The sequence below is a fragment of the Malaclemys terrapin genome, chromosome 4 (genome assembly GCF_027887155.1).
Source record: "Malaclemys terrapin pileata isolate rMalTer1 chromosome 4, rMalTer1.hap1, whole genome shotgun sequence".
NCBI classification, from domain to species: Eukaryota; Metazoa; Chordata; order Testudines; family Emydidae; genus Malaclemys; species Malaclemys terrapin.
In genome coordinates, this window is record NC_071508.1 from 144,014,780 (window position 1) to 144,039,010 (window position 24,231).

The following is a 24,231-nucleotide window of genomic DNA, read 5'->3' on the forward strand; positions in this document are numbered from 1 at the left end:
CCCGCCTCCCTCCCCCCAAGGGCTGGAACGCGCCTGCTAACCAATGACCGACCCAGCGGGAGAGGCTCTGAACAGCCAATGAACAGCAGGCACCGAGCTCGCGGTGTCCAATGAGCGGCCGGTGGGAGGCTCGGTGACGCCAATGAGCGGCCGCCGGCGGGCTGGGCTCAGCCAATGAGGTGGGCGGGGTGAGGTTTGAATTGAGCCGGGGCCCGCGAGAGGGGTGGTTGATCCGCGCGCCGCCGGGTGGTGCAGGCGTCGGGGACTTGGGGTCTCTCTGGGCCCAGCACAGGTAGGAAGGGCTGGGCTGGGCTGGGCGCGGCGCCCCTCGGCTGCCGCCCCGCTCCCTGCCGCCTCGAGGGGTCGAGCCAGCCCCACTCCCTGGCAGTGCCCCCCCCCCCCCGGCTGGGTTTCGCTACAGAGGAGCGTCGGCGGGGGGCGCAAAATCCAGCGCGGAGCGAAGCCGTTAACGCCAAGGGGGGCGGGGCTACCCTGCAATAAGGGAGGTGACCTGGGGGGCGGCGGGGGGGGGGCACTAACTCCAGCGTACAGCTCCAGGGGGCAGTTCTCCTCCTGGCTCTGCCGGGGGACTGGCACCAGCGGCTTCACCGTGCCGTGCCTCAGTTTCCCCACCTGTAAAAGGAGCCTGGCGGTGCCCCTCCTTTGTAAAGGGAGGGATAGCTCAGTGGTTTGCGCATTGGCCTGCTAAACCCAGGGTTGTGAGTTCAATCCTTGAGGGGGCCACTTAGGGATCTGGAGCAAAATCAGTACTTGGTCCTGCTAGTGAAGGCAGGGGGCTGGACTTGATGGCCTTCAAGGTCCCTTCCAGTTCTAAGAGATGGGATAGCTCCATTAATTATATTATTATTATATTAAAGCACGTTGCCGTCTGGTGAGGCGAAGCTCTGCGGGGTCGTTATCGCTTTCGCCGTTTTCTGTTCTGCCTGGGGCAGCCACACAATTGCCGATGTCTGGCGTGGCTTGCCGCCTGCAGAGTTAACACCGGCTTGGTTTGCAGTTGCTACTTTGAACGTGGGGTGAAGGATTAAAACTTTGGGGCGAGGGGATTGCTGCAGGGGAGAAAAATATCCATGCGTTTTCACCCACCACTGGTTCATATGTGTACTTTAATACAAACGTCCAGACCCTCAACTTGAAGTCTCCAGTCTTGAACAGCCCAGGGTGGAGTGTAGACTGGACTAGAACATGTATAAGTGTATCCGAAGCATCCGTTGTAATGACCAACTGAGGCCCAGGTTATGCTGCACATAGAGGTCACAAGTAAAGTAGGGAAAGAAGCCTTATCCAAAATACTCCAGTGGTGGGATGCAGTGTTGTTGTAGCTGTTTTGGTTCCAGAATACGAGACGTAAAAGTTGGGTGAGGTACTGTCTTTTATTGGACCTACTTCTGTTGATGAAAGAGATGAGCTCTCCTTCCCGTCTGGAAAGGGTACTTACTCTGTCACAGCTAAATGCAAGGAGAGATTGTTTAGCATAAGGGGTAAACAAATCTTCCAAGATCCATTGACAATGAAGTGGGTAATGAACATCTCTGCAGTCATAACAAAGTTATGAATGTAAGCGCCCAGGCTTGTCTTTTGAAGGTGTGCGGGTTTTCTTTGAGTATGAGCTCTGAAAAGTCAGATAGGAAGCCATCACTTCGTGAAAAGTAAGAGGAGTATTTGTGGCACCTTAGAGACTAACAAATCGGCATGTCTAGGACCCACAGATCTTGAGAGATGTATTGTGGGGGTGTTGATCAGCAGTGGAGATATGTCTGCATATTTTGCATCTGTTGTTCTGGCAGGGACTGGTTCTGCTTTGAGTTGGTGTGTCCTGGTCTGTGAGAGCTTGCTTGTGATGATGAGGTTTAGGGGTTGTTTGTAGGCCAGAAGAGGAGGTTTGGGAAAGATTTCTTTCAGGATGTGGTCACCATCAAGCTCAAAGAAAACCTACCCAACACCTTCAAAAGATGAGCCTGGGAGTTTAAATTCTTAAGTCTGCTAGACTCTCAAAAATCATGGACTCAGCAGAGATGCTGGTTTTGTTTTGTGACTCACTACAACAATTTAACATACTACGGGCTTGTCCTCACTTGAAACTACAGTGGCGCAGTAGTGCTTCCATGTAGACACTACCTGCGCCCATAGGAGGGGTTCTCCCATTGGCGTAGGTAATCCACCTCCCTGAGAGGCTGTAGCTAATTCCTTCATCGACTTAGCGCTGTCTACAGGGGGATAGATAGGTCAATTGACCTGTCATTCAGGGGTATGGATCTTTCACACCCCTGACTGATGGTAGTTAAACCGACCTAATCTTCTAGCCTAGACCAGGTCTAACCATCCTTTGTTCTATGACTGCAGAAGTGTTAGTTGCCCGCTTCATCTTAAAGGTCTCTTGGAACATGTTTGCTCCTTATGCTAAACAATTTGTCCTTGTATTTAGCTGTGACACTCTGACTACCTTTTCCAAACCTGAAGATCTCTGTAGTTCAAAAGCTTGTCTCTTTCTCCAACAGAAGTTGGTCCAATAAAATATATTACCTCATCCACTTTTTCTCTACAATGATGGTAGTTAGTTATTATTTGTATTGCAGTAGTATTTACGGGCCCCAATCAACTGGTGGCCCCATTGTGCTAGGAACACTCACAACACAAAAGGTCCCTGTGTTGTACTTAAAGTACTGCACAGGATCTTTTCAGGGGGAATAAGGCAAAGCGCCACATTTATTTGTAATACATGTATCAATCAACACTGTATCATATGCATATGATATATATTACACTCATGCGCGCACACACACACAAGCATACTCTGTCTTGTTGTTGTTACCAATTAGTTGCTCCCCTTAACTTCAATGGCCAGGTGAGTTAGATGGGGGAGGGGTGGAGCCGGGCTTCTGCCAATCCGGATCGATGCTCCCATGTTGACAAGACGAGACCCAAGGTCCTGTGCAAGACACCTCACATTTATAGCAGCTTCCCTCTCATGCAAATCTATACCAGATTCAAAATCTGTGTCTGTGTCCCTTGGTCCTTTGTACTGCTTCTTTCTGGGTGTTGTCCTAATGCTGTTCAAAGAGGGTGTTTCAAAAGAAGGTGCTTGCTTCTAACCCCTAAGGCTGTCAATATGTCTGCTTTTCTTTAGTGAGCCCACTTGACTAGTTTTATTGTTCTTAGGTCTGGCTTCCATCCCCTCTCCAACTAGCTGTCTGAAGGTGCTTGCCTTCCAGGCCTTGCTCATTCATGCCTCATTCATTCAACAGGGCAATTGATTAAAAGGGAGGGGTGGCGGGAGAGATCTTATTCTACTCCTAGCAAAAAGACTTTTTTTTTTTTTTTTTTAACATTATACCAAGGCTCAATACAAAGTTTTCTATATAAGGATCTGATACAAAGTTCTATGAAAATAGAGGCATAATACAAAGTCATATGAAAGTTTTATGTGAAGATGTTTAATGCAGAGATTTATCTACACCAGCCCCAACAAGGTCATAATCTAAATTGTCAATAGCTTCTAAGTAGCTTCTACGGTGTTTTGGTTTACTTGTATGATTCCTTAGCATGAATAGGTATGGTTGGATAGGACACCACCCAGTAAGGATAGCCAGGCAAGTACCAGTCCGGTGGCAAAAGCCTACCCTACCAGACCAGTAGGATGCCAGTGGCTTAGGATCCACTGGTTAAAAGTATTTTTAGTGTCTGATGCATATGGTTGTAGTGAAGAGCCATTACTGAAACTCTAACAAAAATGAGGTACTTGGAAGCTTTCAGTGGCTACTTTAAAGGCTTTAATGTAAAATTACAACAAACCAGAACTTGATCATTTGTCTTATTTCCTAATTCCTTACAAACTTGTTCTAGGATAGTTAAGATGGCTGCTACACCCCAGTTTGCCAATCGATATAGAAAGGATCTGAGCACAGAAACGCTTAGAACAAAAGTTGCACGCAGGAAGTCACTGATTCAAAAGGAGAACAGACACAAGCAATTTGAAAGGAGCAGACAGTTTGGACTGGCAGATGTCAATGTCCAGTTATCGAAAGAGAGGGGACTTCCTAAACTGGACGAGACAAACGAAGTGTGCTCTCAGGAAAAGACCACAGCCAAACGGAGTGAGTAAAAGCTTATAGTACTGTTCAGCATTAAAATATTTCTTAAATTTCTTTAAGCTGGTTTTATGGATAAAGAAGCTATATTTGCAGTTATAGGGATTTAACTGTGTGTGGAGGCGAGCATTATAAATTGGATAATGGGAGATTTGAGTCCTTTGGTTACCAGTCCAGTTCTACTGACTATTAATTGGACTGATAGATAAGACTAATATACAATTCTTCCCTTTTTCCCCCCATTTCAGTGATCATGGTTCATTCTTCAACCTGCTTTGGATTTCATGCATATCGTATTGTGGGCACATTTTATTGATTCCATTTATAAGATGCCTATGATTAGTAGATGTTTTAATAAATGATTAATGACTGCTATAAATTGTCTAGCCAGCAGCTCAATCATTTGCTTACATCTCTGGCTTACAACCACCTATAACACCTTCCAATGCACTTATAACACATACCAATGTCTGTAAAATGCTGTGGAGAATGCAGGAATGTTTTGGTATTATTTTTGACAGTATGGGTGACTCAGTTTACCCACTGAGCGGTGATATTTGCACCCACACTACAAAGTGGTGCTGGTTAAGAGTGTGGAAAAGAATCACACACCACTAGCTGACAGAGCTCTGCTGGCAGAATTCCTGGTTTAGATGGAACTGGGTCAACAGAAGAATGCTTCTGTTGGCTTAGCTAATGTTGCTTGGGGAGGTGGTGTGGCTATGCCAGCAGAACTCCTTCTGTTGGCTTACTGTGTCTCAATCAGGGGCCGCTGCTGGCATAGCTATACTGGCAAAGGCTCAGTAGTGTAGACAAGCCCTTACTGTAAGGTTGATTCCCGCTCTGGACATATAGCTGGATGTCACAGAAGGTGCATCTACACTGCAATAAAAAACACGTGGCACTGAGTCTCAGAGCTTAGATCAATAGACTCGGGCTCATAGAGCTTGGGCTGCAGGGCTGAAAATTTCAGTGTATGGGTTTGGAACCACCCTCTTAAGCATGGTTTTGGGTCCAGGTTCCAGCCCGAATGTCTGCTTTGTAATTTTTAGTCACCACAATCTGAGCCCAAGTCAGCTGCCACAGGCTAGCCGCAGCCATGGGTCTTTTATTGCAGCATAGATGTACCATAGACTAAAGGATCTGGGTTGGAACAAGGTATCTTAACAAGAACTGGCTGGAATTAACACATGTGAATGGCAGACCCAGCAACTGGACCATTAACTCCTAATGACTAGCAGCCAAGAACAAGTTACTTCCTCCAACTCTGCAGGGAAGCAGAGTGGAAAAGTCCTGGGGAGGAGATATGATGATATTGTGTTAAGTGCACTGCTGCAGACATGCAGGAACTCGGATACAAAACAAATTCCAGGAAGGTATAGCATATTGTAGCCATAGGCACCGACTCTGTAGGTCGGGGTGGGCAAACTTTTTGGTCCAAGGGCCACATCTGGGAATAGAAATTGTATGGTGGGCTATGAATGCTCACAAAATTGGGGTTGGGCTGCGGGCTCTGGAGTGGGGCCAGAAATGAGGAGTTCAGGGTGTGGGACGGGGTTCTGGGCTGGGCTGGAGGAGTGGGGTACAGGGAGGGGGTGAGGGCTCCGGCTGAGGGTGCATGCTCTGGGGTGGGGCTGGGATGAGGGGTTTGGGGTGCAGGAGGATGCTCTGGGCTGGGATTAAGGAGTTTGGAGGGCGGGAGGGGGATCAGAGCTGAGGCAGGGGGTTGGGGCGCAGAGAGAGGCTCGGGTATAGGCTCTGGGCGGCACTTACCTCAAGTGGCTCCTGGAAGCAGCGGCATGTCCCTTCTCTGGCTCCTGTGCGGCCAGGCAGCTCTGCATACTGCCCCGTCCGCAGACACCGCCCCTGCAGCTTCCATTGGCTGCGGTTCCTGGCCAAGGGGGTGGCGCTTGGGGCAGGGGTAGTGTGCAGAGTGGAGCCCTCTGGCTGCCCCTACGCGTAGGAGCCGGAGGGGGCCATGCCACTGCTTCCGGGAGCCACGTGGAGCGGCCCCCAACCCCGCTCCCCGTCTGGAGCGCCGGAGCAAGGCCATGCTGCTGCTTCCTGGAGCTATATGAAGCAGCCTGTGACCCTCTCATAAAACAGTATTATCAATCTGAACTTGTTGAAAGAGTATTTAAATAAAAAATTAAGACATTCTAATAAATACCTTTTAAAATTGTGACTTGCTGCTCTGACATTAAGGGCCTTTTTAACCAGGGAGAAACTAACTATATAGAACAAACAGTGAAACTGACTTGCACAATGCACAAAGCAAACTGAAAAACAAAAATATCTTTCATTTAGTCATCGTAGGTGATACTTATATCAATAAGTACAAACTTTTCAGATGAAAGTGTGATTTTTTTTTTCTCTTCAAATTGGCATAAGTATTTAATCTCTCACATAATCACTATCTGATTTGTTCTCAATTACAAAACATTTCCGTTTTTTGGCCGCTTTCACTTCTTTTAGTCTGACTTGCTATGAGATGTACAGATTCTGTGATTTGCTCCTCATTTGCATTAGGGTTACACCTGAATTCCGCTGGATGGATACAAGTTTCACTTTTACACTATCCATATCCATCTGTTGTTCCTTGTCTTATACTTAGATTATAAGCTCTTTGGGGCCGGGATTGTCTTTTTCTTTCTTGTTTGTACAGTGCCAAGCGCAACTGGGGCCCTGGTCCATGACCAGGGCTCCTAGCACTAATACACAATAAATAATAGACACCCTTAGTTGAAACTTGTAATGCAAGCACAATCTCAAAATAAACAGTGAGAGCAACTTTCTGCTGCAATTCAGCATCATCCTCTCCTATCTTAAATAGGAGAATTCTAAATATTTATCCAATGACTTGTGTAACCTTCCAGGCAACATTAGTATTCTGGTCATGTTATACTGTACTCTCTCAAATTTTGTTAAAGTATCTTCAGAGTCTTGTAAAATGTCCATTTCTGTCTTTTCGTAGAACAAACTACAGATGCAGCCGTCAATAAAAGTGAAAATGAGCGCAAGCAATTGCTCCAGCGCTACAAAGAGGAAAAAGAACTTCGAAAACTAAAAGAACAAAGAGAGAAAGCTAAACGGGAAGTGTTTAAAGTTGGGCTTTACAGACCTAATGCACCTGGCTTTCTTCCATTTGTACCACAGAACCCAGTGATAGTCAAGCCAAAGGAGAAGGTAATGAAGAGTAAAATTTGTTCCGGTCTTCAATGGCACATGTTAAATAATGCTTTATACGTTTTTTGTTTTGGTTTTGTTTTATCTTACAGTAAGAAATTAATAGAGATTATACATATCATTTTTACTGATTCAAAGACAGTGGACTAACTTCATCACTGGTGTAACATTAATGGCGTCAATGTTATACCAGTGATGACTGTCCTGTTTTTTATAAACAAAGTGGAATAGATTTCTATGATGTATAAACTTGCATTCTTGAGCTAGGACAGAAGCACCTAGAGCAGGGGTCGGCAACGTTTGGCACACGGCTCGCCAGGGTAAGCACCCTGGCGGGCCGGGCCAGTTTATTTACCTGCTGACGCGGCAGGTTCGACCGATCACGGCCCCCACTGGCCGCGGTTCGCCGTCCTGGGCCAATGGGGGCGGCAGGAAGCCGCGGCCAGCACATCGCTCGCCCACGCCACTTCCCGCTGCCCCCATTGGCCCGGGATGGCGAACCGCGGCCAGTGGGGGCCGCGATTGGCCGAACCTGCCACGTCAGCACGTAAATAAACTGGCCCGGCCTGCCAGGGTGCTTACCCTCGCGAACTGCGTGCCAAACGTTGCCAACCCCTGACCTAGAGCTAGTCTGCAATACAAAGGCTTTGCCGATATACCTGTACCTCTTAACGGAAGGGAGGAATATACCAGCAAAAGTAATTCTTTTGTCAGTATAGTTAAACCACATCCCCCAAACAACATAAGCTATAATGCAAAAGGAGTCTCTTGCTGTTATAAGATGCATCTACATGGAGTTGGTGGTTACATAGTGCTCTCAGGGGTGTGATTAACTAGCATAGCACCGCAGGCAAATCTTTGTAGTATACACCTGTCCTTAGTATGTCAAAGCCTTTTCTTCTTAATTGCTGCAACTGGGGAGAAGGGAAAGGAATATGCTAACTTCTGTTTCTTTGGGGATGTGTCTAGGTTGCTCCTACTTCTTCTGCAAGGATTACAAGATCAAAGGCAAAGAGCCAAGCGGAACAAACTGTTACGTCAGCTAGAACTCAGCAGTCCATGGTTTGTCTTCTGTTTTTTTTGTTTACAAATTGGGAGAATTAGATGTGCGTAATAACTGTGAATGTTGTAATTCCTTTAAAATCCCTAGTTTTGGGTCACGTGTACTTGCATTCAAAACTTTATTGCCGAGCTGACAGTTCTAACTATTGTAAACCAGCTTTACAGATAAGGGTATAAACACTTGCTTATAGTTCCAGGGAGCTGATTGATCACGTGGTGCTGTCTGTTCTTACATCCACCTGCTAAATTGCACTAAAGGAAACTAACTTAGTTCTGTATCAATCAAAAATAATTTCTTAATATTGTTTTTTCATAGAAAACAATTGCTCTACTTACCCCAGGGATGAGAGATGATCACAAAGTAGAGGTAGTTCATGAGACAATCCAATATCTGGTTCTCACTATGGAAATTTTTTTGAAAACGCCTGTACTAGCAAATAACATAGTTTATAAATGTGTAGGATTTCTTTCTGTATGCAGTGTAGCCATATCAGTCCCAGTATGTTAGAGAGACAAGGTGGGTGAAGTAATATCTTTTATTGGACCAACTTCTGTTGGAGAGACAGAGACGCTTTTGAGCCACACAGAGCTCTTCGCCACAGACCTGTGGCTCAAAAGCTTGTCTCTCTCACCAACAGAAGTTGGTCCAATAAAAGATATTGCCTCTCCCACCTTGTCTCTCCAACTTTTCTGCTCAGGTCATCTTTACACGTTTTAAATTCCTCCTTCTCCTACCAAGTCTTTCAGTAGCCATGACTTTGGCTTGGAGAATTGGTGAACTATGATGAGCCTTGCATACAAATATTTGAAGATAAATAACCTTTCCTAACCTGTATTTTCTCATTCTACGTTACTTTCTGGCTTCATGGCATAAATGGCTTGAGGACCACCCTGAACACTAGGTGCACTGTAGGTGTTTACTTCTACAAAACAGGCTATGGATTTTTATATTATTATACAGTGGAACAAGATCTCTTGGTTTTTAATGTCTCATTTAAAAGGTCCTCACATGTAACATTTCATACTACTCATTTAACTTTCTAAAGATGAGGGATTGAGTTAGCCATAGATATAGATCCCAGCTGGTCTCCAGGGAGTCTAAAATAGCAAATCTGATGCTTAGAATGCTAACCATTCCTTTCTTTATTCTGCATATTGCTTTGCTAATTTTCAGTGATGAAACTAGCAAATGTGTCAACTGAGCAGTTGTACAATCTGAAATGAGACCCCTCTTCAAGAATTGTAAAGACTGACTGTACGCAAGTATCCCACTGCAGCACTGGACCTTTGGAGTGATGGGTCCAGGACCCAGTTCCGTTTTATTTTGTCAGCAAGAATGAGTTCAGAGTTTTGTCTTGCACCTTTCATGCCTAACTTGATTATCACTTAATACTTTATTAACATCAAAGGATAAACTCTCTCTGTTATACTGTGTGCTGTTTACTTGACACCACGTTCTGCTTCGTTATGACTTGCTTCTTTATGGACTAGAGTACTTTGTGCATTTCAGATGCAGTTAGTTCTGACATCTTTCATGACTAACTTTCTCTGCTTTGAACAACTCTTCAAGGTTGAAACATTATAATACCGTCTTGCTGTTGGTTTAATTGAATGTTTTATTTGGACTATCTACCTTTTTTGGGCACTATCTGTATGCTTTTGGGGGCAACTTAATTTGAAATAATCTTTGAAAGCAGTCATACTTTGACTCTCTAACAGTCTTGTCTGACATAATGTGAACTTACATTTGAAGTATCTCTACTCATAACTTTCGCTCTATGTACTAAAAGTTTTCTGAGAATTGGCATCTAACTTGCATTACATGTGCATAAAGGTCTAGCAGAAATCAGTACCCAGTTCAAGGACTCGCTTCCCTCTTCACCCATCCAGTTGAGAAAGGGTCAGAAGTATAATGTAAAATTGAGAGATGTGTCTAAAATGAGCTGTTTCAGTTACCTCAATCTCTCATTTTAAACACTTAAAATCAACGAGTCACTAATCAGGGCTTTCTAGAAGAGGTACAAAGTAAGTATGAAAGATGGGAAAGAATTAGTCTTGCTTATTTTTAGAAAGGTGAAGTTTCACAAAATATACCTTCTTTGTAGATCTATGCTGACCATGCTACCAATGGGCATAGTGTGCGCCCTACCCAAACTGGACGCAGACAGATATGTGCAGACAAAGTGACTGAAAAAAAGAAAGGTAGGAATGTAAAATGGTTTGGAATGTGAAAGGGGACACTGGGTTAAAAGGTCATAGCATTGGGACATGGAGTGGCACTGGTCCTTAAATATCCCTGTGATATTGGTGCCTTAAATACCTTAGATAATTTGTGTGTAATTTTTCAAACTCACTTAAAAATCTCAGTAGTTTCCAGCATGGATTGTTGTAAATTGCCGATTTTAATTATTTAAATCAGCAAGTAGCAAACGTTGATTTTAAATAAATGATTTTAGTCATGCTTTTTATTAGTACTTTAGTTATTTTCTTAAAAGGTTCATAATTTACTAGATAACAATCTGAGTAAAAAGTCAGTTGTCAAGCTGCATTTGGAAATTGTAATTCAATTAAAAACATGCACAAACAGCATTTTAACATTGTTTTTCATTAAATAAAACCACCTTAACTGTTTGTATACATAAGGAAAAAAGTGAAACTAAAAGTATTCCTACTAAACTTTTCTGAACAAGAGATGGGGGGGGGGAAGAGTACTCTTATTTGGGAAAAACAAAATACCAACATTGACTCCATTATAAAGATGGAAAATGATATAGATACTTTGATACATGACATATATTAAGTCATTTTTTTAAAGCTTGACCTCAAAAGTTACTATGTTTGTCATTGATTCTGCTTATAAAAAGCAGCCTTTAACTTGTTAAAGTGTGTAGTAGAAAGGGCATGTAGATTCAGAATATTTTTTATTTAAATGGTTTTAATAGGTGATAGTAAATATAGGCCTTAACATCGTTTGTCATAAATTTAATTGTAAACAGATTTATTTTTGTTAAAAAACGTAGAATTTATTTTTTAAAAAATCATTAACTTGTATCTACTCAGATCCTAGGCTAAAGCTTTTTGCCTGAAAAGTGTATTCAAAGACTTCTTAGAGGAATGATGGCTTTGTGGTTAAGGCACAAGTTTGGGACTTGGGAGGTCTGGGTTTAATTCCTAGCTCTGCCTTGTACTTCCTGTGTGAGCCTGGGCAAGTAACTCTATCAATTCCGTGTCTGTAAAATGGGGATAATATTCACTTTTTCTTTCTTTGTCTGTCTGGTCCATTTGGATTGCAAACTTTCAGGACCAGGGACTCTTGCTATGCATATGTACTGTGTCTAGCGCGATGGGCTTTGATCTCAATTAGGGTTTCTAAGGACTGCCGTAATACATTCTGAGGCTTTGCGCTGTCTTTGGCAACTCAAAGCACGCTCCTGATGCAAGGATTGATCTCTGCCCTCAGTGCTCTGTGAGCACTAACTGCATTAGCATAGAGAAAAGTCTGGCGACCTGCATTGGTGTTGATGCCAATGCATTTACCACTGGCTTTTATAAAACCAGAACTTTGGGCCTAAATTGATTGATAATATCATTTTAATGTTGCCTCCTTGCAAGTTATGGTGAAATAGCCTTGGGAATTATGATATTCCTTGCAGTGGTGATGCAACCTGAAGTCCCTACAGCCTCAAATGTAAGAATCACCAGAGCAACCTCCTCTACTCTGACCAAACAGATGTCAAAGCCAGCTACCACTATGAGTAAGTGAAGCAGTAAGACTCCTATATTCTTGGTATTCATAGAAAAACTATTTCAGCTTGTACAGCTAAGACATAGCGTTCAGAGGTGGCACAGAAAACTTAGTATCAAACTGGCAGACAGAAAGGAAGGGTCTAAATGTGGAAATCAGTAATTTCTCTTATGAAAGAAGATCTTGTAACTGTAGCCTCCATTTCAATGTTTAACTCAATATGCAAAAGTCGACAGAGTTGGGGGAAAATACAGCAATATGGAAGTTTTTATACCTTCTGTTAATTAAAGGCTGGCACACTTGTGCTTTTTCTTATCTGGCTTAATGTCATACTAGTTGGTTGTATAACCATTAAAAGATTTAGGTTATAAATTATCTCTGTCTAGTAACAGAAATCAAAAGAAATATATTGTCTGATGTTGGGGCTGCTCTCCATCTGTATTTGTACATTGCCCAGAACAGTCGGACCCCAACCTTCGGGGCTCTGAGAGAGAAATGTTTAATAATGTTATCCCTTCTTGTCCTCAAGATAGCTGGCAGAATGTAACACTTTCTTTCATGCTGCCCATTACACATGGAATGTACCCCCTGAATTAAACAGGCCACTACCACTGTTGTGATCATATGGATGACTAACATTAAGTAATCATGCATGACTTTAATCCTAATATGTCCATGTGGCAAGAGGAAAATAGATCAAATTCTGGACTCAAAACTATTTGACAATGTCACTTCAATCTTTAAGGAAATATTTCAGTGTTTACTTTTAGTGTTCTGTCGTTTTATCTGGGGGAAGCTGGAGTAGTATAGTTCTTTAGATATTTCAGTATTAGCCCTATAGGGAGCTAAAAATCATTTCAAAGACTAACATCTCGTGTTTTGGAAGGGGGGAAAAAATCTGATATCAGTTCTTGGTAGCATGGCTCTCATCATGCTGCTAAATCCTAGAGCATCTTTTTGTATAAACTGTACAACTTTTCTTTAACTACTCCCTATCTGTAACCATTGTGATATGCCTTATTTTTTACTTGTTTGTGTTTTCATGGTCATATAATTGAAATCTTCTGATGAAAGATGCTGTATAAATAAGCTATCTGTGTTAATTGGCATGGAATCTGTTCAGCCTTAGGTAACCACCAACAAAAAAAGACAGCAAGTAGAGGAAAACAGCAAAAAGAGGTCAAAGCTGAGAATGTAGAGGTATGTTACTTAATACCCTTTGTTCAATTTTCATATTTACAAATATCAACAGATTCAGGAGTGTCTACAAGAAGCAACTGTACTATATAGGCACTGTAGCTAAAATAGTGACCACTGCTTTGACTCATGTCTTCGTTGGTCTGCTTGCAACTTGCAGGTTAACTTGTAACTACTGTTGCATTGTTTTTTTTTTTTTTTTAATTTTCATATTAATATATTTAGGCTTAACTCTTCACATTGTAAAGTTTCAGAACTTTTTGCTTACAACCAGACTTTAAATATTTGATGTGAGCAATATTAATCTAATTTTAGTATTCTTATTTAAAAGACCACTGCCCTTGCTACTTTGATCAGAAAATACTGTGTTACCATAAACATGGTGTTGATGAGATTGTATTTAAGTAGACATGGGAACTTTGTATGGAATAGGGTCTTTACTTCATGAGGAAAATACATACACTTCCAAAACAGTTTCTCAGAATTGGCATATGTAGTTTATAGCAATGTACAGATTAAAAGTTTGGCTTTATGCTTTTTTAGAAGAGCGCATGCACCCTTACATGAGCTTTATATGCACGTCAGTAGTTTTTTAGGCAAGTTGGGTTGCATGCAAAAATCCTAGACTTGTGCACGCACCTCCAGGTATTATTGTGTGGCATTTGTGAACAAAACTGCATGTACACTTTTAAAAATAAATGGGCCTAATTTTTTGTTATGGGCCAAGCCTATTAGGCTTTTTGGGAGGCTTAGTTAATATCTATTTGAGTGTCATACTATTGTTTGGCTTTTAACTGGTACCTGCAAGATCATACTTGATTGAGATCGTTTTAAACCCAAATGTAGCTACAGAAATGGCATGTTCAAGTAGTTTGTGTGATCAAATGTACAGTGTAATCATGCTCTTTCAAAAACTCCTGGTATTCCAAAATGTTTTGGAGGAGTTGTCTGGTTCAGATACTCCTGTGCATTTTCAACACCTCTGGCCAAATCTTGCTTGCTTAACCATGTGTAACCACAGTGACTTAATTACTGGTCATCAGCCCTAATTTAAATTAATATAGAGGCATTTATCTGGGATATGCAGATATTCACCTTCTATATGCACACGTAAAACTTCGTTTGCTGCGTCATAAGGAAACAGCATGCAGAGTACCTTGTTTCTTAACTACCACTTGAAAATTTAGCATAATACTCCATTCCTCACTGAAGACTGTACTGAGAGTTAAGTAAAACCGTCTTTGAACTGAGTGAACAAGTGTCTGAACAAGCTTTTCACGCTTATATAACTGAAAAGAATTTCAGCAGTTGCCAAAAATCATCTTCAGATTGAGTATCTCAAAAATATCTGTCGGCTTTCTGTGCCAAAAGTTTAACCCACTGAAAATGGGGTCTAGAATAAGCCATCCAACTATAACACACATTCTTTTTAGGGTGGTTGCAGATGTGTATTCCGCTCAGGTGTGCTGGAGAACTTTGCCCAGTGATACCTGTAGGGTCAGTACTCTAGCCTCTTAGCCCCTCCCTGGCTTATTTAAGGGTGGTGCCACCCAACTCCCCTCAGTTCCTTTTCACCACCTGCCACGAGAGTTGGAACATTCGATGTGGTAGTTTACCTTACTCTCTGTTTTTGGGGGCCTTTATTGTATATAGTTTAGTTTATTGGTACGCTTAGATTGAGTCATAGTAGTTAGGATAGACAGACAGGGTATGTCTGCACAGCAAAGAAAAACCCATGTCTGGCCCATGCCAGCTGGCTCTAATTCCCGGGGCTCAGGCTGCAAGGCTCTTTCATTGCTGGATAGATTTCTGGGCTTGGGCTGAAGCCTGAACTCTGGGACCCTCCCACCCTGCAGGGCTCTAGGGTTTTTCTTTGTGTAGACATACCCATAGTTTGACAAAGTTTAACCCTTGGGTAAGTCATGTGGGTTGGCTGTCCCCACTAGTGACCCCCACACGCAGTGTTTGTTGTGCCTGGGAAAAGGGCACATCTAAAGAAGGGTGTTCTGTCTGCCAGTCATTTAAAAAGAGAACACTGGTGACAAGCTATTTGCATCTGAAGTGCAGCACCTTCTAGAGCAGGCCATGAGTCCCCCCCTTGGTACCAGGGACCTCCACAGACTGTCCAGCCCTGCACTTTCCTTCAGAGATGACATGAAATGTTGCTTCCGACACAAGGTCTGGTGCTTCACATAACAGAATGAGGGATTATTCCGAGGAAGAGGTCCAACAAGACAGACCAAGACCATTCCAGAACTCAGGGATTTCTCTTAATCTTCTAAGAGGAGTGCTGGCTGGCACTATAATTCCTCCAGTATGCAAGATGGAGCTGGGCTGTCTCACCGCTTCCCAGTACTGCGACGAGATGAGTTGGACACTGCCAACTCCAGTATTGGCCATGACATCTGTTGAGTCTGATACCGATGTCAGGGTTGGCACTAACTGTACGCCATTAGCATATAAGGCAGTGTCAGACCTGCTCTGCCTTTCCTAGCCTGATTCCCCAATAATTCAAGAGCATTCGGCAGCCAGGGATGCTGCTTCTGCTGTGCCCTCTGCGCCATGTGGTCTGATCGCAGAGATGTCTTGTTCGTCAGCACTGTATTCTACTCTGCCTAAGACTCAGAATTCAGAGCTGTGGTCAACATCCTTTTTCTTAGCATCTTCACCAGTAGGATGCTTGCTTTCTTCAGCACCGACTATGCCTTTGCTGCTGACCTCATCTTTGGTATTGGTACCTGTGACAGGTTCTTCCCTGCCCCTGCCCCCTCCCCCCCTCCGCCCAGGTGCCGCCTGGAACTGGGGTACCATTGAGAATGCCTGACTCACCAGCCTGGGCTCCTTTTTCACCCGTAAGGGTTTGACAAGCTGCAGACACACTCCCGGTCTCTCTTTCACCAGCACACAGGTAGGGACACATCCAGCTGCAGCTACACACTGCATGGGAAGTCTCAGCTAAGACATCTCCCAGTTCCTAAGGTATGCACCCTCCCCCTTTGGAGGGTAAACCCAAAATGATACTGTCTTGTGCTGCACCGGGAACTGTACAGCATAAGCTTATAAAATTCCTCAATGTGGAGAGAGATACAGCTTTCTGCCACAAGTTATAATTTCCACACACCAGTTTTAGGCAGACCAAAACCAAGTTTATTAACTACAAAAGATATCTTTTATGTGATTATAAGTGATAGCAAACAGATCAAAGCAAACTGAGCTTAACATAGTAGATAGGTAGGATATGAATTACCAAATTCTCACCCTGAGTGATAAACAGGCTGGTAGATTCTTAAGGTACAAGCTGCCTTGGCTTTCCCAGGTTTTTATACACAAGCTAGCAATCCCGTAGCCGGGGACCATCACTTCCCCCCTGTTCAGTTTTTATTCCTCAGGTGTTTCCAGGTGTGGTGTTGTAGGAAGAGTAAGGTACCATCATGATATGATCACTCTTTTATATCGTCTCACTTGCTGGAAAGTTCTTTTGCTGTGACCTGGGTCAAACAGCACTACACTATAGGAACGATCTCTGAGAGGTTTCTATTGTACACAGTTCCTGGGGTAATCCTTGTGCTTGTGTGCATTTCCTCAATAAGCCATTAATATTGTTTGGCCTCTTTACTGTTGTATCCAAAAGGCCGCTTGTGGGTGTTTTCAACCTCACAACATATTTCAGTAACACATACATAACCAAACTTCAAAACTTTACATACAACAGTAGCACATACAATACAACAATAGCACATACAATACAACGAGATATTAATGTCTAGCAGTCAAGACTTTTAGAATGATACCTCACAAGGCGTATTTTGTACAAAACATATCCTAATTTACAGGACAGTGGTGAATATTGGGGTGCCAGGGTGTCTCAGTACCTCCCTCGTTTGCTTCAGTGTTGTGTGGAATTGTGATGCCTCTTTTGGTACGGGAGGCACCAACTGCTAATTCATCCTTGGTACTGATGCCATTTCCATATTGGTTTTTGGATGAGGTAGGTAATTTGCTTGCCTCGTTGGGGATGGCTCCTCCTCTACCAGTGGACAACTTGCTGGTCTTGTCGAGACAGAGTTTGGGGATATCTTCCACTTCTCACTCACCTTTGGAGCACTGTTTTCGGAAATCCTCATGACCATCCTCAAATCACTGTTGGTATAGAGACTGGCACCATTCTCGCAGTAGGGATGGGGCCCCTGCCCTAGTATCTACTGGTCACCAATGTCTTATCCCTATTCCCAGTTGCCTCCTTGGAATCCTTAGTACAGTCCTTGGTCTGCCAAATCGCATTCTTTGATGCAGTCCAAGGCAAGGTTGCCGATTCTGGCTGCAGTTTCTCATCGTGAGCTATCTCTATTACATGCACAGTCTGAGTTCATTCCTCCTGAGCTGGTCCAGACTGATTCTCTCATACCAGAGCTTCTATTGGCCCTGCACTCTTCCTCACCTGTGCCTGAGATTTTTAAGGATCTCCTGAGGTGTATGGCTTCTGCCTTGGGCATTCAGGCTGAGTTCATGCAGGAGAAGACACATAAGTTGCTGGATATTCTCCAGGTGTCAACTCCGGGAGGAGGGCTCTCCAGGTAAACTAAGCCTTCTTGGAGTTTGCAAAGTCCTTGAGGAATACCCCAGCTTCATTACCACCTACAGCAAAGCATTTTGAGAAGCGCTATAACATTCTCATGGAGGGATTCAACTGCTTCTATTCCCATCCAGCCTCTAACTCCCTCATAGTAACAGCAGTAAATGACTGATCATGACAGGGGAGAGATGAATCCACCCCCAAGAACAAAGAATCTAAGAGGCTGGACTTGTCGGGGCTGGAGGGTAAGAAATGTACATGACTACCATTACAAAGCTTATGCTCTAATAAATTTGTTAGTCTCTAAGGTGCCACAAGTACTCCTGTTCTTCTTTTTTTTTGTAAATCAGCAGGCATTGTTATCTATGAACTTGTCTTCACAAATAGCAGCACAGCTGCACTGTTGTGGCTGCTCCGTTGTCGCGCTTTAGTGAAGGTGCAGTTACTAGGCTGACAGGAGAGCTTCTGCTATCGGTATAGTTAATCTGCTCCCGGAGAGGCAATAGCTATGTTGATGGGAGAAGCTCTCCCACTGACATAGCGCTGTCTACACTGGGTGCTAGGTTGATATCACTGTCACTCAGGGGTGTGGATTTTTTACACCTCTGAGCGACAGTTTACTCCTGTATAGGTCTTTATGGTAGACCTGGCCTAAATATGACTTCATCAATTGAGATACTATCTCCAAATTCATGGATAACTTGCCAGAAACCTCCAGGAAAGAATTTAAGGTTTGTTGGAGAGGGCCACCTGGCAGCCAAAACTTCATTGCAATCGGCCCTGGATGTGGCAGACGCCTCTTTTAGAATTACAGTAGAACCTCAGAGTTACGAACTGACCAGTCAACCTAGCGCCTCCTTTGGAATGGAAGTATGCAATCAGGCAGCAGCAGAGACCAAAAAAAAGCATGTACAGTACTGTTAAATGTAACCTCCAAAAAATAAAATAAAGGGAAAACTTTAAAAAAAAAAAAAATGGCAAGGTAAGGAAGCTGTTTCTGTGCTTGTTTCATTTAAATTAAGATGATTAAAAGTAGCATTTGTTTTCTGCATAGTAAAGTTTCAAAGCTGTATTAAGTCAACGTTCAGTTGTAAACTTTGAAAGAACCATAATGTTTTGTTCAGAGTTAAATATTTCAGAGTTATGAACAACCTCCATTCCCGAGGTATTTGTAACTGAGGTTCTACTGTATGGCATCAGCTGTGACTATGAGAAGCATCTTGTGGTTGCAGAATTCTGGCATAGTTCCTGATGTTCAGCAGTGCATCGAGGACTTACCTTTCAATGGTCACATTTTGTTTTTGGAGAGAACTGACAAACTTTACGTTTTGTTTAAGGACTCCTGGGCCACTTTGTTTCTTGGGGGTTTAAACCCCGGCCACAAGGAGGCATAATTACGGAAGTCAGCAGCGACAGTATTGCTCACAGCCATTTTTCTGGCAGTCATCCTTCCCTGTTAAGCAGGACTCCTCTAGGAAAGGTCATAGATTGTAGAGAGAGAAGCCTTCTGGGTCTAATTTTAGCTAGTGAGCCCAGCCCATTGTCTTCCGTCGAGTAAGCAGACATTTTGACTTTCAGATCCAGGACAGCATTCCATTTGTGACTTCTGTGCCCCATCTCTTCAGTTTGGGGACAGGCTGTCTTGCTTTTATGGTGCTTGGGATACCGTAACCCCTGACAAATGCGTCCTAAGCACCTTCAGATTATGCCATTCAGTTTCTCTGCATCTCCCCTAGCCTGTCCCTACTCAAGAACCCCTCTTGCGAGCCACTGTTTCTTCAGCTGGTCTAAATTCTGTGTGCTTAGCGAGAGCTATAAAGAAGGTCCCGCTGAATCACTGGGGAAAGGGATTCTATTCCCGATATTTCTTGGTCCCCAAACCCAAAGGAGGGATGAGGCCAATTCTCGATCTCCACAGTCTTAACAAATACATCAGATATGTGGGATTCTGTATGGTCACTCTAGCAATGATCCTTTTTGCATTAAATCACAACTGGTTTGCTGCCCCAAATCTTCAAATGCTTATTTCCACGTGGTGATTTTCTCAAGCCATAGGAAGTTTCTGAGACTTGTCATGGCAGTCAACATCAGTACACTGTGCTTTCCCTTGGCCTGTCCTCAGCGTCTCATATTTTTACCAAATGCATGGTGGTAGTGACTGCATACCTCAGGAAAAGAGCAATTCACATCTTCCCATATCTGAACAACTGATTAGTGAGGGTCAAGACAAGTCCTCTCGCATGTTCAGTTCACATTGTTACTCAGGGTTTTCAGAACCCAAAGCAGTGGTAACTTAACTGTTTCAATTCAAGCGGTGTCAGGAATAAATCAATGGGAACACAGAGCTTCTGGCTGATGAAAATTGATAAAGTAAGCATGCTCTTATCTAAAACTACTATTTATTAGATGTAAGCACACAGACATAAACAATAGGTTTAGAACATCTCGAATAATTACCTAGAATCTGAGATGGTAGTGAGTAATTAGCAGCAGGTCAGCAATAGTCCCTAGCTTTCCTGCCGGGGAGTATGGCGTCAGGAAAAAGTCTCTCATGATAGCTTCAGAGACCTGTTCCAAAGTACACTCTATTGTCTTTTTATAACTAACCTTTACAAAACACACAGCTCATAGTAACCCCTACTGGGTCATCACCTCTCCTAACTTCAATAAACTACTTCTCAACAAAACATTCCTAACAGTCTTCGTCATAATAAGCTTCTATATCAAAGGCGCCCAAACTCAATGTCTCCATCCACTTATTTGCTTTCAGTCTCAGTTTGTTGAGTCTTTTCTCCCCTCCATTGTGGTTAGCAGAAACTGCAAGCCTACAGCTAGTATTTGACCTTGCCTCCAGAAGCATGGCTTGTCCAAATTAATCCTTAACTGTGTGGTGGTCTATTTTATTAATTCATGGTGACTGAATGCACACAACATGGTTGCAATTAGCTTGATCAAATTCTGGGGTAACAGTCCCCTCAATTCCAAGGCACCAACACTGCACCTTTTCAATTATCTGGGTCTGATCTTAAATGCGGGGAGGTTGGACGCCATAAGATCCAGGGCATTCCTACCAAATGGGCAATTCGTCGCCTATGTCTGTCTCTGCTTTCACACTTCTACCATCTAAGTGTGCCTAAAGTTGTTGGGTCAAATGGCTGCATGCACTTACATGGTTCAGCATGCAAGATTTCACATTCGTCCTCTTCAAATCTGGTGAAAGTTGGTCTATTGCCCAAATTGTCAGGTATTGGATGGGCTGGTCCAAGTGCATCCAGTGGTTCTGAACTCCCTTCAGTGGTGGACAGTTCAAAGTTCACTCAGCTGATCGTCCTGCAGGAATTTCTCCCAGAATCACAAATGGTCTCTGAAGAGCAGTATACTGAGGTCCATATTCACAGAATGGGATATTCCTGCTATTGACCTGATTTTGACAGAGGACAAGAAGTGCAATCAAGTTTGCCCTCGAGCAGGTCTCAGTCCAGATTCCTTAGCCAATGCCTTTCGTGTGAATTGGGGATCAGAATTGATGTATGCTTTCCCCCTGATCCCACTCATTCCTCAGCTCATTCTCAAGTCAAGGATGGATCATGCCAGACTAATTCTTATAGCACCAGTTTGGTCAAGACAATGTTGGTTTTCCAACCTCCTCAGTCTTTGTCCACCCATTCCTCTTCCTTGTTGACCGGAACTATTGACTCAGTTCCATGGTCAGATTTCACATCTAGCACTGAGCAGTCTGTCCCCAGCATGAATACTAGTATGGCTAGATAAAGAGAGCTGTTCAACAGATTCTGCTTAGCAGTAGAAAGGCCCTAGCGGAGGGCTATCTATTTGGAAAAGTGGAAACATTTTCCCATTTGGTGCCTAGCCCGGGGGATTCAACTGATACAATCCTGCATTCAGGACATCCTGGAGTACCTGTTATGTCTTCAGTCCTCTGGTCTGTATCTCAGTTTGTTGAGAGTCTGTGTGACTGGGATTTCAGCATTTCATCCTGAAGTCCAAGGACAATCAGTTTTCTTGAACTCCATAGTAGTCAGATTTCTGAAAGTGGTCACTTGTCTCTTTCTAACAGAGAAGGAAGTGAGACTTAATACTGTTAGCCTCCCTTATGGGTTCTCCCTTGGCAACTTGTTCTCTCTCTCTCCTAGGCAGAAAGACAGTGTTTCTTGAAGCCATAACTTCTGCGAGAAGAGTTAGTGAGCTGTAGGGCCCTGATGGCAGACCCTCTGTATACTCACTTTTTCAAGGACAAGATTGCCTTGAGACCTCATCCTAAGTTTTTAGCCTCAGGGGGTGTCACTATTTCATCTTAACCAGAATGTTTACTTACCTATATTTTTTCCAAAATCTCATTTGAATGCGAATGAACAGTGTCTTTATTCCTTGGATGTGAGACAATGCTTGGCATTTACTTGGAAAGAACTAAGCCATTTTGTTTCCTTGTCTTTTTGTTTCCTTTGCGGATTGCAAAAGGGTCAGGTGCTCTCTCTGCTGGCAATTCCGAGGTGAATAACATCCCATGTTACAACGGCTTATTATGAGATAGCTCAGACCCCGCCTCTGCAGAGATTAAGAGCCCATTTGACAAGGTCCCAAGTGACATCGATGGCATTTCGATATTGAATATTTGCAGGGCTGCTACATGGTCTTCCATACATATTTTTACCAAGCATTATGCTGTTACGTCTGCATCCAGATCAGACATGAATTTTAGGAAGGCAATCTTGCTGTTACTCTTTAAGGAGACTTCAAGCCCCACTTCTTTCTGATATTGCTTGTGAGTTACCTGAGTGGAATACATGTCTGCAACCACTCAAAAAAGAATATTGTTACTTACCTGTACTGTAATTGTTGCTCTTTGAGATATGGGTGCAGACTTGTATTCCCCAATCGACCCTCTGTCCCCTCTGCCTCAGTCTCAATTCTTGACGTTCGGTATGAAGGAAGTGACTGAGAGCAGGGCCACACTGCCCTTAAATAGCCTGGGGAGGGGCTAGGGGGCAACAGTCGCAAGCACCATCCCTTTGGGTACTGCTAGGCAAAGTTCTCTAGCTTTGATGCACTTGGCATGCACATACCTGAGTGGAATACACCTCTTCACCCACATCTTAAAGAACAGTTGCAGAACAGTTGCAGTACAGGTAAATAACAGTCTTTCAGGACTCCAGTGCTATAATTAGGATGGAGGCCTTCATTTTGTCTATAGCTTGGCTAATGTGCCTAAGTATTGGCAGTACACTAACCCTGTAACATCACTAATATCTAAACACAATGGGCAAATTGAGGATGAAATGTAAGCCTCTAATTTAAAAAAGCAAGGTAATTCGGTTAAAGTAAATAACACTTCTTCTTCGAGTGATTGTTCACGTCCATTACACATTAGGTGTGCGCACGTCGCGTGCACGGACATCAGAAACTTTTTCCCTCAGTGGCTCCCATCGGGCCGGCAGGGGTCCCACCCGCCCCGCTCTAGCGTATATATATCCCTGCGGGCCCGACCCCTCCCTCAGTTCCTTCTTACCGTCCGTGGCGGCTTTGGAACAATTCTTATCTCTCGCCTGAGAGTGTTCCTTAACGTTAGTAGTATCAGTGTTAATGTTATCAGTTATCAGTTCTTTAGTAGATAGTTAAGCTCCTTTGTTTTAGGTGTTTGGTCAAATCCCGACACCGGCCCTGGGCGGCGGGGCATGCTGCATGCCCAAGGCGTCAAGGCTTGTGCCACGTGCCGCAAGCCTATGCCGATTGGCGATCCCCACGACTCGTGTCTCCATTGCCTGGGGGAATCGCACCAGAAAGAGCACTGCAAGATCTGTAAGGCCTTCAAGCCCAGGACTAAGAAAGAGAGAGACTTTCGACTTAAGCAGCTACTCGTGGAGGCTGCATTACAGCCCTCCACTTCGACGCATCCAGCCGCGGCACCGTCAGCCTCGGTGCAGAATGCCCCGGCATCGATTCGTGATCCTGCACTGGTGGGGCACCCTAAGCCTACAGCACCAAAACAGCAGGACCGCCCCTGGCACCGGTCATCTTCGCCGACAAAATCGAAGGGCCAACCCAAGGCCTGAGGACGCTCCCCACATAAAAAGGTAGCACCTGTGAAGACCTCGAGTGCACCCAGGGGCATTGCTACCCCAGGACAGATCCCGGTGCCAGTGGCTCCGGTGTCGAAAGGCCCATTGAGCCCCGGGATAAGCGCATCGAGTGAGGAGGAAGGGCTGGAGGAGCTTTTGGAACAGCCCTCCATGCCGGACACGTTTGAGGCAGCAAAGGACCTCATCGAATTGTCCCTGGAGAGCCCTCTCCAGGCCAAAGACAAGCATCCGGAGCAGACACCGAGACTGCCATCCAAAGGCAAG

General features: G+C 43.8%; 1 protein-coding gene across 1 annotated transcript in view; it reads left to right on the plus strand.

The window, feature by feature from the left end:
- Positions 1-216: 216 nt before the first annotated feature.
- DLGAP5 (DLG associated protein 5) overlaps positions 217-24,231 on the plus strand; it is a 56,753-nt gene continuing 32,738 nt past the window's right edge. Inside the window, exons 1-7 of the mRNA XM_054024632.1 lie at positions 217-292; positions 3,865-4,115; positions 7,084-7,295; positions 8,265-8,357; positions 10,463-10,559; positions 12,011-12,112; positions 13,226-13,302. Of these exons, the coding sequence (XP_053880607.1) occupies positions 3,875-4,115; positions 7,084-7,295; positions 8,265-8,357; positions 10,463-10,559; positions 12,011-12,112; positions 13,226-13,302 (822 nt within the window). The 5' untranslated portion in view covers positions 217-292; positions 3,865-3,874. The remainder of the gene's footprint in view (positions 293-3,864; positions 4,116-7,083; positions 7,296-8,264; positions 8,358-10,462; positions 10,560-12,010; positions 12,113-13,225; positions 13,303-24,231) is intronic.